Below are 18,312 nucleotides of genomic sequence, written 5' to 3' on the forward strand. Positions count from 1 at the left end.
AACTGCAGCGGTAGTGGATCCAGGGTTGGACTTGATGATCTCTGAGGTCCCTTCCAACCCAGCCAAGACTATGATTCTATGATTCTGTAAGAGCCCAAACCGGGCCCGACCCGGCCCCTTTCCCCTCCGCCACAGCGCGGCAACGGCCCCGGCGCATGCGCGGCAACGGCACCGCGTGGCGCGAGCGGGGCCCGCCGCGCGGAGGGCGTGGGTGTGGGGGAAGGGGGAGCCCCGCACCGCTCCCCCAATGAGGGGGCGGGCGGCACCCTCCGCGCATGCGCAACGTGCGCGCCTTTCCCCAGTCTTCCCCCGCCACCCCCCATCTTCCCCCCACCCCCAGGGTTCGGGAGAAGTGTTTCCGGCGCGGCGGCTGTGACGTGTGCGGTCGGCGCCGGGCTGTCCGGCGGGCGGGCGGGCGGTGGGAGATGGCGGAGTATCTGGCCTCCATCTTCGGAACAGAGAAGGACAAGTGAGTGGCCCATCCCCCTTTCCCGTGCCGCTCCCGCGGCTCCGGCGCTCCCGAGGGGAGAGCTCGGGGGAGGCCGGAGGCCGGTGGTGGGCTACGCGGGGCGCGGGGACGCGCGCAGCGCCCGCTTGGGCGGCTTGTTCCGACCGTGCGGTCAGCCCTCCCCACCCCCGGCCCCCGCCTTCCCTCCCCCCCTCCCTCCGCCGTGGGGGGTAGCCCGGCCCGTTTCTTACACTCCCGCCTCGGGGGGATCGAGTGAGGCACCCCCGGGACCCTGGCGCCCGCCCGGGAGCCTCTCTCTTCCCCCATTCCCTCCCATCCCCCCACCCCCATTTTGCCCTGCCCCCACCGCGCGCTGGAACGTGGCGGCGCGCGGAGGGAAGAGGAAGCGAGGCGGGTGCGCGCCCCCCCCCCCAACCCCCGCCCCATTTCTCCCCTCCCCCATCCTCCTCCTCCTCCTCGCTTTTCCCCGAAGGCTCTCGGCGCGGCCTTACTCCCCTCCCCCCCCCTCCCCCGTCGCTGGAGCGCGCGTGCGCGCGCCTCCAGTTACGGGAGGTTGGGGGGGGAGGGGTAAAAGGGGGGGGGAGGGTAAGCGCGGGGGCGCGCCTCTCCCCGCGTGGGGCCTGCGCGTCCCCGCGGCTCCGGCCCCGCCCATGCGCTTCCCTCTCTCTCCCCTACCGGGTCGGGTCTGCTCCTCGGGGACTTTTTATCGCTCCTCTTCCCTTCCCTCCCCCCCCCTCCCGCCCACACAACCTTCCCCGCCTCCTCCTCCTCCGGCAGCCATGCGGGTGTGCCCGCGCCTCGTGGCGCGGTGCCGTCCCCTCTCCAACCCACCCCCCCCTCTCTCCTCCTTCCCCCCGCTCTCCCCTTCCCCCTCCTCCCCGGCGGCCGCGTTTCTCCGGCGGCGGGAGGGAGCGGTCAGGGCCGCTGGGTGCCGAGCTTCCCGCGGCTTCCTGCCGGAAAGGGCCTCCTCTTCTCCTTTTGTTCGTGTCTCTGCTCCTCGCAGCAGCCCGAGAGCTTCCGCTCTGCTGCAAGGACAGCGACTGGTTATTTCTCCCCCCCCCCCAGGGTGCGGAGGATTTCCCCGACTGCTGCATCCTGATCCTCAGGCTTCTGCCTGCAGCCTTCCACGCGTCGGGAACGCCTCTAGCTTCTCTGGTTGTTGGAAGCATACTTACAAAACCCTCCTAACGAAAATTTGGTCACCGTCGGCCTGACCAAACCAACGTGTTTTTCCACTCGTAAAAATGAAAGGGGGCATCGATGGACTAAAATTGCTCTTGTCGGCCCCTGGCCGTGAGGCTTCTGTTTTCCTTCTACTTTGTAGCGCTACATGACAGTTCCAATTCACTCGTCTGTCAGAAAAGCAATGTCTCGCCAGCCTCTCTTGAGCTCTCTTGCTGTAGCATCCTTTCTGATATAATGCAGTAGTATATGCCCTCACAGCAGGCACGAAATCCCTGCACTGGTCCTATTTTCTTTTCAAAAAGCAAGCAGAACGCTCCAGAAAGCGTTGAAGTTGGAGGTACTATTGGAAAATTTATAGGTAGACTTTTTTTTTGTTTCAGGTTAGAGTTCAGAAAAGACAGTAAGTATATTGTAATGCTAAGTATATATTTTCAAAAAGTAAGCATGTTACAATTTTACAGTAGAATGTTTTTCTAGTGATCAGATATGCTGTAGTAATTTAATATTCTTCCCCTCTATGAGTTGACATTGGTTACACAGGATTGTGGAAAGAATTGATGTTAACAATTAGAATGGGAATAATAATCTTTCTTCCAGGAGAATTCTTATATTTCATTTACCCATTTATAGCTCAGAGTAGTTTCTTCCCTTCAAAACTTTGCATTCATTTTTTTCAGCCAAGGTAACTAAACTCTGTATGATTTTCTTTCATAATTCCGTGTGAATTCCGCTTCAATGTGAAGAGTTTTACTGGAGTTCCTAAAGCATCATAGTTTTGAAGGTGTCATGGGAATTAATTCAAGAAAAGTTTGAAAATGTATTAAATGATTCCTTTTAAAATTATTAATTATGTTCATGGAAATGGCTTAAGTGAATTTATTTTGCTTGTGTGTGTTCTTTGTGCAATATTATTTTTCTCTCATCTGAATAATTTCAAATACTGTGTCCACAGCAGTCTGAGTTACCCTTAGAGTATAACTTTTTAAACAGGTGGTTTATAAACCATTAGGTAGGTGCAACTGAGTCAGCTTCAAAGCAGATTATATTGCCTAGGCTAGGGGGTTGCATGATCTAAGACACAAACACAGCTCGTGGTGTAACTTTCCAGAATGTTGTTCACACTATTTCCCATCACCCAGTGAAACCAATATAAAGGACAATAGGAGAACCACGAGGGTAGAACAGTAGTGATTGTTTCTGTCCGTGGTGGTATCCTGAGAGCAGTTTGGGTTTGAAGAGCAGGTTAAATTTATTAGATGACTTGCTGTAAATTGGGGGTAAAGAGGAATGAATATGATCAGGTTTGCTGTAATGCTTTCCTATGCTTTTTGATTTGGTCTTATGTGTTACTTCTCCACATCAAGATGAAGGCACTTAGGGCATATGTTTGTAGGAACTGCATATTTATGTCTTTATGCTCCAATATGTGACTATTTTTTTTTTTTACTTACAGAGTCAACTGTTCATTTTATTTCAAAATTGGAGCTTGTCGTCATGGAGACAGATGTTCTCGGTTGCACAACAAACCAACATTTAGCCAGGTTTGTTTTCCTTTTGTACTCTTTCTTGTGAAAGTATATTAAAGTAGCTTCTTTAAAACATAGATTCTCAGATACAAGTGAATAATTACCAAGCTCCAGATTAACTAGTTCACTTTTGGCCCCAGTTTATATGGGTTTTTGCTTTTTTGGGGGTATTAAACTTACTTCTCCCAGCATTTCTAATTATCTCCTGTCACCCTTAATGGCTGCAGGAAGCGATGCTGTTGTAAGCTTGCCTGTAGTAGAGACCAACCAGTGCTAACTTTCAGGTGAGTGTGCCTTCTCAGTGGTGTTTAGGCACTTAAACCATCCCAGATTTTTTTGAATCACAATGACAGCATGTTCCACCTGTCTTCAAGGTGTGAACTTACTCCTTTATATAATAGAAGAAAACTAATTAATAAAGGCAACTTTTGCATCTATTTGCTCTCTGACCCAGGCTCTTACATTCCAAGAGTAACTTACATACTTGCTTTAAATGTGAAAGAATGGTTTACTGAAAACAACATGCCTGGTTGCTGAGGGTATATATATCAGTTGATTTGACAGATAATTTAATCTTTTGCTATTATAATATTGTTAGAGACATGGTGTGTGACTGCATGTCTGCCTAAAACAAAAAAAGGTGCTGCAGGTGATAGGGTTTTTTTGAATGAGCTCTATAGTTTTCAGAACTCACATTCCTGGAGAACTATGTGCTTTGCCTTTTTCTATCACTGCTGATTGTCAAGGTATGCAGGTAAAGAGATTTCTTTGGCAGTATCACAGTGATAAGTAGTGCTTATGGAAGTTGCTGCGTTATCAGCAGTTTTACCTTCAAAGGTAAAGTTCTACATAGAAATGGAGCCCTCTACAAGTTCATTTTAGCTGACTTGGAGCAGCACTGATGAGAGTGGAGACTGGTGTTAGTTTGGGGAGCATTAGGGGAGGCAAGTACTCCACATGGCTGGAGTTCAGGGTGATGATGTTTATCAAGTTAAACCTTGAGCATGGGGGGTGGGGATGGGATCCAAATGGGGGCTGTCCAGCTTATTGATCAGTAAGGGCCACTGCTGGTACTTAATCTAAAAAAACAAAAAAAAAAACCCAAAAAACAAACAAACAAACAAAAAAGCCAGTTCCAGCTTTGGGAAATTTAAAAAATTTTCAATGTGAATATTGTACCTGCAAAATAAAATAGTCCATTTCAAAACTATTCCATGTTCCACACATGGAAAGTGTGCTGAAATGTGATTGGCTACTGAGACCTAAATTTAGGTAATTTGTAGGTCATTAAAAATTCAGAAAATATATCTGAATTGGGCAGCTTCCAAAGTAGATTTGTATTGAAGTTTAAAAAGAAACAGACAAATTATATATGGTGTATATATATGTATTTTATTTTTATCCTTGTTACAGAATAACTTGGTGTGCAAAGACAGTTTTCTCTGTCAGTGCAGCCTTGAGCTTTGCTTTAGAATCTGCGGGTGTGCAGGGCTGTCAGATATATGCAGTGATGTCTGGGGCTGTGAAAGCATCATACTTGGCAGATGTGCTGTACAGTAACAGATACATCTGGGACATGTGTAGGGTTCACTACAGAAATCTTTATTTGTATGCAGATTGATAATCAGCTGTGATAAAAAATAGAAAAGTGGTATCTTACTCACGGGAAGTTACCGGCACAGTGTTTTTATCTTGTGTTGCTATTGCTGGTGCAGCTACTTGGTAGAAGAGCCCTGTTAGGAAAGGTCCTGCAGTCCACGGTGATCAAATTACTAACAGTCAGCAGAAACATGTAGCCATATGCATGTTTCTGGCTCTCTCCAATTGTAGGCCAAAAAATAATTATTTTAAACCTGGGCCACAGAAGCACAAAGTGTTGGTTGGTATGGCCATACTTGTTATAACACAAGTGTATGATTTTTAAATGTGATGTTACAGACTCTTTTTTTTTTTTACATGTTAAGTGGGCAGCATATGTAGGTATGACATTGCTGGTCCTGTGGCTTCTTTAAGCTCTGTATTCTTACTGTGACTAATAATAATGTGTAAGCTAAAATTATTTGGGGATTGTGATTTATACTAACATTGAGCTTGTATTTTAAGTAGTCAAATTTCAATTTTTGAGCTGCTTACAGTGATATGGACATTTGAAATTTTTTTGTAATATTAGTTTACTAACTTAAACATGGTTTGTTTTTTCAGACAACTTGATTTTAAGAAGAACGGTACAAATGTAAGGTTTCAAGTCTGCCTGGGCTAATTCTTCAAGTAAAAAGCAGAAGGGCTAAAAGGATATTGTCCTTATTTGAAGGATCGGAAAGATGTGAACCTATGATGCTATTATATTATTTAAACAGAAATTCCACCAAGAAATTCCTGATGCACAAAATGAGATGTAGCTCTTCCCTAAAAACCTTACTGTCTGGCGTGACATTTTAGACTCCGTGGCATTATATATTATACGCTGTGCACATAACACTATTTTTTTTCCCCCCCTAGAATTACAATAATGAATCTGGTCTCGAAAGCTAGGTGTCTCCATACCATATAGTTGGACGACTTAGGTTTCTGTGCCTCACAACTCCCATATTGAGGATAGCTGTTGAGACAAACGCAGCTCTTTCTTGGTGGCTAATTAAAACTGTTTTCATAATATGATGGTCTGGATGCAGTTTTGGAAGATATTCTGCAAATACGAAAAGGAAGTCTTAAGAATAAAATAGTACTTTTAGCTGTTTGCAAACAAGTTGTCTCTTTGCAATTGTCTATTATATGCACAGCAGCCAGTAGAATTCCCCTTTTTATTTTTTTTCCCCGCAGACCATCTTGATTCAAAACATCTATCGTAACCCCCAAAACAGTGCACAGACGGCTGACGGCTCACACTGTAAGTCCCACAGTTGGAGAAATTTTTTTAAAGAATGGTGTTAAAGAGCCCACTCCTAATTATGAGAAAATAATGTTGGCTTCTGAGCTGCTGACATAAAGCTGTTGCAAACAGGACAAGTGACGGAACTCTTCTTGCGCATAGATCAAGAACTTGTGAAATGTGTGCAGTTCAGAATGCAGAACTGACTGCATGAGTTTGACCATGCAGATTCTTTTGCACTGCAAAGTGAAACTTTATTGCTTAGTAATACTGCATTCTTCTTAAAGGGTTAAACTGCAGACATTTCTCAAACTCTTTGATTTAGCAGAAAATAAAATTAATAGGTAAAAGTGTGTCATACGGTAAGTTTCCCCAAAAGAACTGGGTTTTCTTTCATACTAAGTCTTTTAGGAAAATAGAGATTTCATGTTATGCTGCAATTATTGTATTGCTTCCTTTTACTGGGGTATTGCTACTAAAACCATTCAGTAAAAACAAATTCCAACAAATTACTATGTTTTTAATTTTAATACTGTGTTTGGATGCTGTCTATTACACACCTGGCTGAAATCATGCTAAACCCCTCTACAGTTATATCAGCGAACAAAATTTAAAAAATACAATAATGGAGTATCATGAGATCTCTGTTACTTTACAGTGTTAGGTTGATTCAGACAGGTCACCAGATAAGTAAAAGTTCTCCTTCTTGGGAGAGAATAACCACCTCTTTTTCAGCACAGACTCGGCTAAAGCGACCCTAAAGGAAACCGGTTTCTTGTTAAAATTATTTTCCATAATATAAAGTTGTTGCGTTTTGTATTTCAGACCATTGCCCTCTTGAACATTTACCGTAACCCTCAAAACTCTTCCCAGTCTGCTGACGGTTTGCGCTGTAAGTTCATACAAGTTCCTTCACTGGTTCCCTGGGCTTGATTGTCAGAGCTCAGTGTCGACTTAAGCTGGTCTACCATTTCAGTTTAACAGATCAAACTGACCACATTTCATTGAATGTGTCCAAAGCAAACACAAGCACAGAAAACAAACAAACAAACAAAAAAAACCAGAACAAAACTTTCTGTCCCATTCACCTTCCTCCCTTCTCCCAAAAAGGGGAGTCTGAATACCATCTATTAAATCAAAAAGGGTTGAAATTGTACTTCCCCTGCAAAGCAGTCTTGATTGCACTGCTTTCTTCCCTCCACCTTTCTCCCTGCAAGTTGCCTGCATCCTAGGAATGCTTTTCTGTATGTTTTGTGCTATCCATTAGGTCACACTGTCGAAAAGAGCAGGAAAATAACACGTTTACTTCATCCAGAACAAATTTCCTGCTCTGTAAATGTTAAGAGAACTTGAAACTTTTCAGACTGCATGCAGAAGTTTGTCCTAGGTTAATACAGTTTCCATTTAGAGTCTACTTTGGAAGAATACAGTTTGGCTGACAAACAGTTCCCTTCTGGCAGCTGTCCTTTTTGGATAGGTGCATGCCTCAAATTCTTCCCATGCTTTGAAGATCTGAATTTCAAAACCGAGTTGTATATTTACTTAGGAAAATAGGTCCTTAAAAGTACTTTTGAGGAAGGGAATGCATTTGGGTATGGTAATGAACTAATTTAATGACTCCTCATGAAGTAGGAATGGGCGTAACAAAGCATACCTACTGTGAGACTGGCAGAAGTTAAATGAGCAGGATTACTACTGATGTAGCATTGTGATTGAAACATCAAAATCATCAATATTAGAGTAAGACTTAAAATTCTAGGATCAAAAAGGACTGGTGTTATTTTCTAACTAATATTTCTCATTGAAGTGAATATACACTGTAATAAAGCTTTGTTTGGCTATTCCTTTCTTTGACTGTTGGGTTATAGACTAGTTCAGATTAGTTACCAGCATTTGATTAGACATGTGTTGTGAAATCAGCCACTAACTTGCAAGACAACACTGTCTCTTCTGCTTCTAAAAGCAGTAATGGCTAATGAAGTAATTTGAGATTTTTGTCACACAAGCTAGATACATAATGAGATAAATGTTTGTTTAGATGATTAAACAGTTCTGTTGGTTTGTAGGCTTTCTTGTTGCAGATGCTTAGTAGTTAATGCTGTTTCAGTAAACAAACAAACAAACAAAAAAATACAGCTGTGTATTTCCACTGCGTCCTAAATTCTCAATGCGCTGGTAACTAATTTGCACAGAGTTGCAGCAGTTTGGTCTGTGGAGCTGTTTAGATTGTACAGCTGCAAGAGTCTTGTACAGAGTCTCTGGCATTGTAAATGCTGGTATCCAACTCTAGTTTGTCTTGACAAGTGGGTAGCTATTCAACAGAGCCTGACTGTACCTGCTGTGGTAGAGCTGGGGCTCTGTTACCAATAGGTTTGCTGAAACTCCTGGCTCCCTGTTTTTTCGGTATTTGTCCCTACTTAAGTACTGCATGTATTTTAAATGGGTAACTTGGGTAGCTGTTTAATGCTTTTGTTGTTGTTAACTGTCTTCCTTTCTATTGCCGTCGTAGAGGATTAACCTTAGTTTTGAACAGCAGTAGTTTTCCTGAGTATTTTAATTAGTAATGGGGCTTCTCAGGGTTCACATACCAGAAGCCCTGGAATATATGAATGTTTGTAAAGCCTGTACATATGTGTGCGTCCCACTTTAGAAGGACATTCAAGTAGTTGTTAACTAACTGTTGCTTGTGATCTCCTAATTTGACAGTGGAATCTCCTTATAAAGTTTTTACACTTGTGCATCTGGTAAAAAATAGTTACACACCCAGTGTGGCTCACAGAGCCCCTGTCTGATACCTTAAAAAAAAAAAAAAAAAAAAAAAAAAAAAGAAAAAAAATGAACAAAAACAAAACCACCAAAAAAGCCAACCAACCCTCTCAAAAAAACCCTCCCAGATATTAGTAAGCTATTATCAATGGTGTTGGCAAAAACTTGGGAATCTAGTTAAGTATTAAGCTGTCTAGAAAAACTGGTTTAATGTTTGATATTACTTAATGTGCTATGTAATGGTGTGGAAGAAAGTTCTTAAAATGTTTCAAATGCAGAAACATTGTTAGCCTAAGCTATGTAACAAATGCCACTCAGCCTTCTTCAGGAAGAGAATTGAGTGGAAGAAAAGTTAATCTATAGTTGAAGAGAGTGTGGCTTGTTATTAGAGCCCTTGAAGAGCATGTAAAGTTTGACCAAATGGTAATACGAAATGAAAATTACTGAGCCCAAACTAACTCTTCTTATCAGCCTAAAATTAATAAGCTCAGCTTTGTTGGCTCAGTTTCTCATCCTTCATGTTCTGTGAATTAAAACAATGGTGTTAGTAATTTAAAGACTAGAATTTCTGTCCCAAAACTGCTCCACTTCATTATAATAACTCACTTAACTGGTGAAGAGCTACTACATTAGGCTTTCATGCATATAGCTTAATGTAGTTTAAAGAAATTTTAAAAAATCAGGTTTTATACTTTAAATTCTTTGAAAGCTCAACCAAATTGAAGTTGTTTTTTATGCCAGCAGGCAAGCAGCACTCGTGTATAGTCCAGCTTGGAGTATGAGAAAATATCTAAGCTGAATATATTGCTGGCTTGTCTTGCACTGAAAGATGTTCTGCAGGACTACAGAAAAATAAAGTTGTATTCAAATTTACACTAGAAAACTGCCCTCTAGTGCAGAGCATTGTGGTAACTTTAAGGGCACTGAGAAAAGTTTGTCATTTAAATAATTGTTCAAAGATTATTTTAAAAAATATTCTGGGCTATGTTATATTGTGTGCTGTCAAATTGTGGTGTATATCCTAGAGAAGTGGACATGCTAAAATGAAATTCTCCCTTTAGGAAGGGGTAAACTAAATTGCAATCATGTTTTAAAATATGCAGACTTAACAAAGCACTTGCCTTCTGTTTAGCTAAAATTGTTGGTAGATAGAGGATGCACTGTATATTAAATTTAAGTGATATTTCAAAATAATTCCTTTCCCCTTTAAATTTGTGGTATACAAGTTTGGCTCTGATTAAAACTTATTTTGATTTGATCATGTTGATGTAATGTTTTGACATACTTTGGGGGGGACTCAAAGATCTTCACACATACTTATTTTTAATATTCCTGTTAGTTAGCTCCATGCTATATGGTGTCTTTTATGCTCCAGATGGCCTCTCTAGATTGTCTTGTAGTATGATCAAAATCTCCTTTTATTTATAGGTTCTAATCGATAGAACTTTTGATTTTTACAGGTGCTGTCAGCGATGTTGAGATGCAGGAACATTATGATGAATTCTTTGAGGTACGTAAAAGGTGTTAAAATGCATTGAAGCGTGAGTGGATTTGTTGACATGAATTAGAAATGGGTTCAGTGTATAGCACAATTAGATAGACTCAGAGAAAAGCACTTGTTTCCTCAGGTGTTTGTGGAAAACTTTAAACTTTCAGTGCTAAATATTTCCTGGAATATCCTTCGGTTAGTTTGGCTTTAAGCTTCCTGCTTATAATATATTTTGTTTGAAAATCAGCAACTTTTTTGTGTAGTGCTTTGATTTCATAATTCCCTGTAAATTTCCTCTAAATTGAAAATATACATAGATATTTGTAGAGAAGTAGGTGAAGCGAAACAGTAGCATCAAGGTTTGTATGTAAGGTTTATTATTGTATGTCTTCTGTAAATACTGTATGCATTGTTTTCCATAGCTTTTAAATGTATCCTGTTGGTGCATGCTGTACTTAAGTGAACACAGTACTGGTCAAGAAAGTACTAATTTTAAAATTGAAGTGCAAAAAAAAAAAAAAAAAAAGTTTTGTTTCAGGTTTTTTTTTTTTAGGGTAGACCTTTCATGCTAACTGGCAGCTAAATGCAATCCTTCTGTACTTCTAACTAATGTGCTGCCAGTTTCTAATTGATTGCTTTGTGCTTAGGAGGTCTTCACAGAAATGGAAGAAAAATATGGTGAAGTTGAGGAGATGAACGTTTGTGATAATCTTGGAGATCATCTAGTTGGAAACGTATACGTAAAGGTATAATGATAAATGTTTAATGTTAAATGTTTAATAAATAAAGATATAAAGATAAATGTTTAATTAATAGGGGTAGTATTTATTGGTTATAATTTTAAAAGCTACTGCATGCTTGTAGATTTTGCAGGAGTAGCTCTACAGGACAGAAGCTCAAGTTCACAGTATCAAGTAGAAAGACTGGAAGTGTCAATGGAATCTGTAAGAAATCTTAAAAGATTATGGGAAGTTTTCTTGCTAGTTAAACTCTCAGTAATTTTAATTAAGGTTAATATTAACACTAGGGGTTTTTTTACATAATCACCACTGCTGGACTGTTTAGTATGCCAGGACTGATTTGAGCTCTATATTCCTGTCACTACCTTATGAGCACTTCATTATGAGCAGAGGTGTATTCACAACAGGTGTGTTTATTTTTAACAGCTGCTTTTATTTTCTAACTTCCCAGTTAAACAAAACTGCTTGTAACCAAGTTATATTTGGCAGTAGCTGGGTGGTTTAAGGTGTGCAGACTGGAGCACTTCAGCTTAGCTCTTGAAAGTCATAGGTATGTTTTGAATAGTGAGTACAATGTTGTCACTTACAAAAGTTGTACGTACACCGTGTTGGTGAGGTCTGAGAGAGTTTGTGTGAATATTTTTACTGTATATTCCCTTAATTGGGAAGTATTTTCACACCTAAAAATCTCAGCTGTGTAGTTCATAATCAGAAAAAAGTTTGTTATAAAAAATTTAGAAGGGGTTGGCTGTGAAAAGAATTTCAAATTTTGAGTTTCGCATGTGTCATAGAACAGGATAAATTTTTTCTAAATTCTAATAGAATGAGAGCTTAAAATTTCATGCAGATTCTTAAGTGTTTGAAAAAGAGCTATTACAATTGGAGCACTGGTGTTCTAGGAAGTACACTTTGGCAATCTCTTCGATTAAAGTTGTACTAAGAAAATACAGTATCTTCTATATTTTTTATAAAAAACACATAACTTGAAAGACCAAACAGAACATAATTTAGAGAAAATACCAATGTTTTGATTAGCTCCCAGTCTTGATTAATGAAAAACAACCATTTTACCCTTGATTTGATAAATTTTCCCTGGAGCTCCGATGTAGCTTCTAGTTCGATTGCTAGTCCTAAGCATGAGATGTCACACAACTGATTAATAAGAGAGTGCAATCCACTTCTGTTGCTTCTCTGTAATACGAGAAAATCTGAATTTTGCCTTTAGTTTCGCCGTGAAGAAGATGCAGAGAAGGCTGTGATTGACCTGAACAATCGCTGGTTTAATGGGCAGCCCATTCATGCTGAGCTTTCACCTGTGACTGACTTCAGAGAGGCCTGTTGCCGCCAATACGAAATGGGGTAAAAAGTGACTTCCTGTTTGCCTGTGATGCTGTCTTTCAAATGCTGGCACTAACAGGGTTGTTAGTTGGGTGTGGTTTTTAGGTGTAACTTCGTGTAGGAAGAAAACCACCACAGGTAATGTTAACATGGAGGACCTGCAGTCAACCTCTTGACTTTTGCCGTGGTTTTAGGATTTTCATCTTGGAGCGGGACGGTGTCTGTAAAGGATGTTTGTGATTTACTGGTCTTAATGTTAGAGGTGATTAGCATTTAGATGGTTAGTGGTCCCCAAGGGCTCAGGGCAAGCATATGCAGTGTAGAGCTGTGAGTTTCAACTGTATCTCTTGAATTGTGTTTCAGAGAATGTACACGAGGAGGTTTCTGCAACTTTATGCATTTGAAGCCCATTTCTCGAGAGTTAAGGCGCGAGTTGTATGGGCGGCGTCGTAAAAAGTAAGTTTGCTTTTAAATACTATTAAAAATGGGTAAATTAAGGCTCAGTCAATGAAACTTGTGAAGGCAAAATTTGAAACTTAAGTCCTCTCTTTTTTCTATTTCACTTCTGACACATGCCATTGAAAGGGCATCAAGTAAAGCTACCAAGTGACCAGTTTAGAACAAAGGGCTAGGTCTTGAAAAAGAAGCTATAGTGGTTCTTGCTTTGCAGTTCTGTGCATGGATGCTGAAGGTTTTTGCTTTAAGAGAAGGCAGGGTTCAAGGAGGAGACTATTTACTGAAGAATGTTAAGTACATAGGTCCTAACTGTGGTTCAAATCTCCAAGCTGAACTGTTGGGGGTAGACATTATTTAGAGAATATGCCTTGTTATTTGGAGTGTATCTGAAGTTTTATGCCTCTTCTCTATTTTATTGTGATCTAAACATACTTACTGCCTGTGTTAGAAGCAGGCTACTTGGCTAATGGGCATTTTGGCAGGATCACATTGGCCATTTTGAGCATTACAGACAAGCATATGTATAGATCATATTCAATACCCAGCATTTTTTGGTTTTAACAGTGTATGCCTAACACTTTTTACTAATGCTAGCCTCACAGCATGACCTGTCTTGATAGGAATTATCAGGAGGGCAAAGCATTAATGGCAACAAGAAAACTTTTGATAAATGTATTTTAGTATATATTTATTAAATTATTAATTAAGCTACTTTGTAGAATGGCCTATGCCATTGCTGTGGATGCCTGTCTTATGGATGGTTCACTTTGTGCTGGATTCCATCTGCTTGCTTTAGGACTTTGCTATTCAGGAGAAGGACATAAAATTGCTGAGCTTCCTTTTATACGGAGCATGATTTTGTGGTTTGTTGGTTTTTTTGTTGTTTTTTTTTAATCACAGAAGGAACCTGGGATTGTGAACATGTTTTTCTTATAAATGTCTTAGAACCTCTAAGGATGCATTTAACTTTGGAAAATGCAGATTGTGTTGCTTAGACACACATATTTGTGCCTGAATACTTTCCTAAAATGTATCAAATTAATTCAAACTTAAACATCTTTTTAAGATATTTTAGTGTTGTTTGAAAAAGACAAAATATGCTACTGTATGAGCTTCTTGGTCACTTTTATAAACCCACATCTCAGATTCAGTAAGGGTAATTTAAAGTTTTACCACCTTTTATTGCAAGAAAATCAGACTTGTGTGCTTGGCTTTGGAACGTGATTGTTTTACCCAAAGCCCAATTTCATTCTGTGGTAAAACAAATCAAATAGCTGAATCCTCCATCCAGTTATGTCTTCATTGGTCCTATTCTTTGTGCAGCCAAAGCTGGTTAGCAGTACGGCTTGATACAAAATACATCTGATCTTGTTAATGAAGTTTCACAGATAGATTGTATAAAATAGTCTGATTGAATGTAATTCTACACAAAATTAAATACATCAAAATATTTTGAATAGGAAAAAAAAAAGGAGGGTAAACCAGAACTTCTGAGTAACAGATTATTTAGTGACCTCAGTACAAGAGTATGCAAGAGAGTTAGGTGTTTCTGTTTTATTAAAATTTGTTACTGCACACACCCACCCCAAAGCATGTCACCATGGAACAATACTCTGCAGAATTCAGACTTTTTTCAGCTTTTTAGCTGCTGTAATTTCTACACCTATTTGAAGTGATACAGTTGACTGGTTTCATAAAATTGACTTGTCTGCAATGTTTAAAAACATTCAAACCAGTCTTTTCCTTGATAAGTGCCAACAAAACAAGAAAAGAGAACTGAGTTGTAATTGTTAATACAGTTGATTTAATAGGAGTGGCATTACAGCTATAGGCTGTTGCTGTGTGTTAAGAATTATTCATAATTGTAAAAGCAGGTGTCCCCTTCCCTTGCTGCTTTAATTAACAGCTGTGTAAACAGGCATTTGGTTTCTCTACATGCCTTTCCTTAAGTTCCTTAAGTTCTTTCCTTAATTGTATCCTCACCTACTGGATGTCCTTCAGTGGTACACAGGCTGCAAGCATTTTCCAGTGTAATTGTTTCAATTGCTCTTGGAAAATTAAGATGCATTCCTTCATTGAGTGAGTTAGCTACAGCAGTTTGTCTGAAAATGGCAGAAGACAAGACAATGACAACTAAGGTGTATCAGAAAGTTTCCTTAAAAATTCCCCTGTAACCACTTTGTGTCACAGCATCTTGTCTTGTCCATGTGAGCTTTATTAATAAACACAAACCCAGAGGAACATCTTTAATAAATGAAGGATATGAAAGCTACATATTCCCCCAGAGCCCTACAAGATTGTCAGAAGGTAAAAGAAGAATCAAATCTATACTTTTCAGTGTAAATAAGAGTAGACATACATACTGTATTTCAACAGGCATGAGCTGGAAGATAGGAAGTTCCATTTAAACATAAGAGAAACTACTTTACTGTAAAGGTGAAAAGGCACGGGAATAGGCCACCCAGGGAGGTTGTGGAGTCCCCTCCTCTGGAGATATTAAAAAACTGCCTGTATTCAGTCCTGTGTGATGTGCTCTAGGTGATCCTACTTTGGTGGTAGAATTGGCTAGATGATCTCTAGAGGTCCCTTCCAACTCTGATAACTCTGTGATTCTGCACCTCTATTGGAATGGGAGTGAACAGATCAGTATTTTAATACCAAGGAGTCAATACAGTGTTAAGTTCAGTTTGTAAATAGATGGTTTTCCAGCCTGTGTGCCAAATTACCAGTCCTTCGAATTCTTCATTGTTGTCTTCCTCATTGCTTAACGTCCCTAAGTGATCTGCTGTGTGAGTAAATTGCTGCATATGGTGAAGCAATAAAATGTCCAAACTTTCTTTTGAAGGCATCGATCCAGGTCGAGGTCCCGTGAACGTCGGTCTAGATCCAGAGATCGTGGTCGTGGAGGTGGTGGTGGAGGAGGAGGAGGCCGTGAACGTGATAGGAGGCGGTCAAGAGATCGTGAAAGATCTGGTCGATTCTGAGCCATGCCATTTTTACTGTATGTCTGCTAGAAAGTGTTGTAGTTTGACCAAACAAGTTCATAATGAGATTTTTTTTAAGATGGGCTTCTGAATAAAAAATTTGTAGTGATACAGTATTCTTTGTGTAACTTGTTTCTTGTGGGGGGGGGGAGTCTTTTTAACTGTCATTCCTCTTATCTTGACAAATACCTAGATTAACTATGCCTGAGAGAAAGGTGGTAAATGTATTGGAGGAGCGCCAGTTTTGGGGTTTTTTTGGGTTTGGTTTTTTTTTGGGGGGGGGGGGTTATAATTTGAACTGTTGATGAAAATGTGTGTGTATATAATATAAAATATTATATACATAGTAAAAATAATATACTGCTTAAGAAACAGTTACTCACATAAGTTTCCCTTTTCTGCTATGCTGTCTGCTTATTTAGGTTAGTTTAGGCACATTTAAAAGGAAGGCTGTGCGAAATGCATTTATTTACCAAGTAGAAACGCTTAGTTACAAAAATGTATGTTTGTTTGTTACCAGAAGTCTGTGCTCTGTCTATCAATGTGACTGTGGCATTTACAATAAATCCAATTTCCTGGTGTAAAATCTAAAGCCTATTTTCTAAGCACACTGGAGTAGCTGAGTTGCTACTCCTGGCCGTGCCAGAGTTCATAGTTCAATTTTTTTATGATTCTTGACTAAATTCCTTGGTTTTGGCTGGAAAGAAAGTTGCTTAGTGCAGTGTGAAAAAAAAAAAAAAAAATTATTGAAGTGATGTATGGATGTATGTAGTAGGCAGTTGAGGATACCAAAAAATGTATGCTCCATGCGACATAATCCATAGGATCTCTTGAAGGAAATGCATAGCCCTAAATACAAACACCAAATTTCTTAATAGACTGATTAATTTCACTCTTGGTTCTCATAGCCATCATATAATAAAAACATTTTGTTTAGTGTTCAAAGTCATGGGAAACTAATTGAATTCTAGTGGAAAACAAATATTTTTTTTTCCTACTTTAATTACTTTCTGATAGTCTGAAATATGATAACAGGTAATGGATCGAGGACAGTTTCTTCACAAACAACATCTTTTTCTGAGCTTTAATTTAATTGCAGAACAGCTGGATATCATAGGTTGTATATCTCTTAAGGGGGTAAAGCTCTTAAATGAAATACTGCTGGAACATCTTGGAAGACAGTCTGTACCATGGCTGACTTGCAATTCAACTTTGTCTGCTTCTAACTCCAGGTGTACCATAGTAAGAAATTTTGGTCAGGGATTGTATTTCTGCAACACAGAACTTTTTATGAAGCTATGTAATACAATATAGCTTTCCAGTGAGGGTGAGAATTTACTAGTGCTTTTGTAGTTCCAAGCTGGATAGCTTCCTAAATTATAAATATGCCCCTTAATTGTTCTTCAAAAAGAAAAAAAGGAAAGATAGGATATGGAAGCATTACATAGCCAGATTAACAAACCAGTTTTTCTCTGTCTCCAAAATAAGCATAAACCATTTTGCTCACTGGAACTGGAGATGGCAAAAAAAATCATACTGAAAAATTAGCTTTTCTAAATAAATCTGCTTTACCTGCTACAACTAAAATCTTGCAACAGTTCGGTTTGAGTTATTTTTTTTCACACTGAATGAATTGGCCAACCAGACTATGGAATTTATTTTGCCAGTAACCTTTTAAAAGACATGTATCTATGTGAAGATGGCTTCACTGCTTATGTTTTGTTGCAAGTATACAAATCAAATTATGCTTTCTTTTTACTGGAAGTAATTGAGCAGTGCCTGGCAATAAATGGCTGAACTGAAACCTGTGGTATTTCTGTTAGGCATTAGGAATTTAACATTGATAATTTAGTTATTGGTGTTTACAGACTATTAATCCAGTTCCACTTCCTGTTCAGTGAGATTGAGGATTATTAGTAAACTAATAGAAATCTCAAGATTGAAAAGGTGAGGAGAGTCTGGGTTTTTTGAAACCATATCTAGTATAATGTGGACACTGTTTAAAAAGGTTTAAGATCTTTTATACACAGATAATTTACACAAGCTGGTTTGCTTTACAAACATTTTATAAAAGTAAACCACATCCCTATAACAGCTTTCATCTCTTCATCTAAGCCTTGTTGAACTGTGAGTATATTTTTGCATGAACAGATAGCAGAAGGTTGATTTCTCCCTCATACAGTTTTTCTTAAGAAAGCACTCTTGGAATTCCACCAAGTGCATCACTTCATGGTCTGATATCCAGCTACCCAGAAATTAAGTATGTAATTGGAATATGTCATAATGGGCACTGAAAACAATTGAAGGCAAAAACTCAGGCAGTGGTTGTTGCCTGGTCGTGTAATGATTACCTAGTGGCAGCATTCTGCATATAAACTAAGCTGATGGCATATCTTCAGTTGGGGTTGCCTGTTAATACAAAACTACCAGTCAGATTCATCAGATTTGAAATTTACTGGCTTACAAATACAAACCAAGTGGAAATCCTAC

The 18,312-nt window shown here is 39.5% G+C and overlaps 1 protein-coding gene across 15 annotated transcripts; it reads left to right on the forward strand.

Annotated features, from left to right (window-relative positions):
* The first annotated feature begins 289 nt into the window (after positions 1-289).
* U2AF1 (U2 small nuclear RNA auxiliary factor 1) lies at positions 290-16,408 on the forward strand. Of its 15 annotated transcripts, none has more exons than XM_071752009.1 (11): positions 321-469; positions 1,535-2,054; positions 3,108-3,195; positions 3,408-3,464; positions 5,383-5,413; positions 6,001-6,067; positions 10,276-10,325; positions 10,952-11,050; positions 12,270-12,403; positions 12,746-12,838; positions 15,684-16,408. In XM_071752009.1, exons 2-11 carry the CDS (start codon positions 1,901-1,903, stop codon positions 15,820-15,822), a joined length of 912 nt encoding a protein of 303 aa, XP_071608110.1. In that variant the 5' UTR covers positions 321-469; positions 1,535-1,900; the 3' UTR covers positions 15,823-16,408. The 15 variants fall into 15 exon arrangements, with proteins under 15 accessions (XP_071608130.1, XP_071608120.1, XP_071608110.1 ...); XM_071752037.1 differs by having other exon boundaries at positions 1,535-1,991; XM_071752062.1 differs by lacking the exon at positions 5,383-5,413 and adding an exon at positions 6,875-6,941 and having other exon boundaries at positions 378-469.
* The last annotated feature ends 1,904 nt before the right edge of the window (positions 16,409-18,312 follow it).

The sequence above is a fragment of the Heliangelus exortis genome, chromosome 1 (assembly GCF_036169615.1).
Source record: "Heliangelus exortis chromosome 1, bHelExo1.hap1, whole genome shotgun sequence".
Lineage (NCBI taxonomy): Eukaryota > Metazoa > Chordata > Aves > Apodiformes > Trochilidae > Heliangelus > Heliangelus exortis.

What these genes read in the sequence shown, in the direction of transcription:
- U2AF1 (XM_071752009.1), top strand. Translation starts at nt 1,901, where the DNA reads ATGCCCTCACAGCAGGCACGAAATCCCTGCACTGGTCCTATTTTCTTT. An exon ending in GTTAGAGTTCAGAAAAGACA is followed by an intron (nt 2,055 to 3,107) that starts GTAAGTATATTG and finishes TTTTACTTACAG; the next exon opens with AGTCAACTGTTCATTTTATT. An exon ending in TATGGGCGGCGTCGTAAAAA is followed by an intron (nt 12,839 to 15,683) that starts GTAAGTTTGCTT and finishes TTTCTTTTGAAG; the next exon opens with GCATCGATCCAGGTCGAGGT.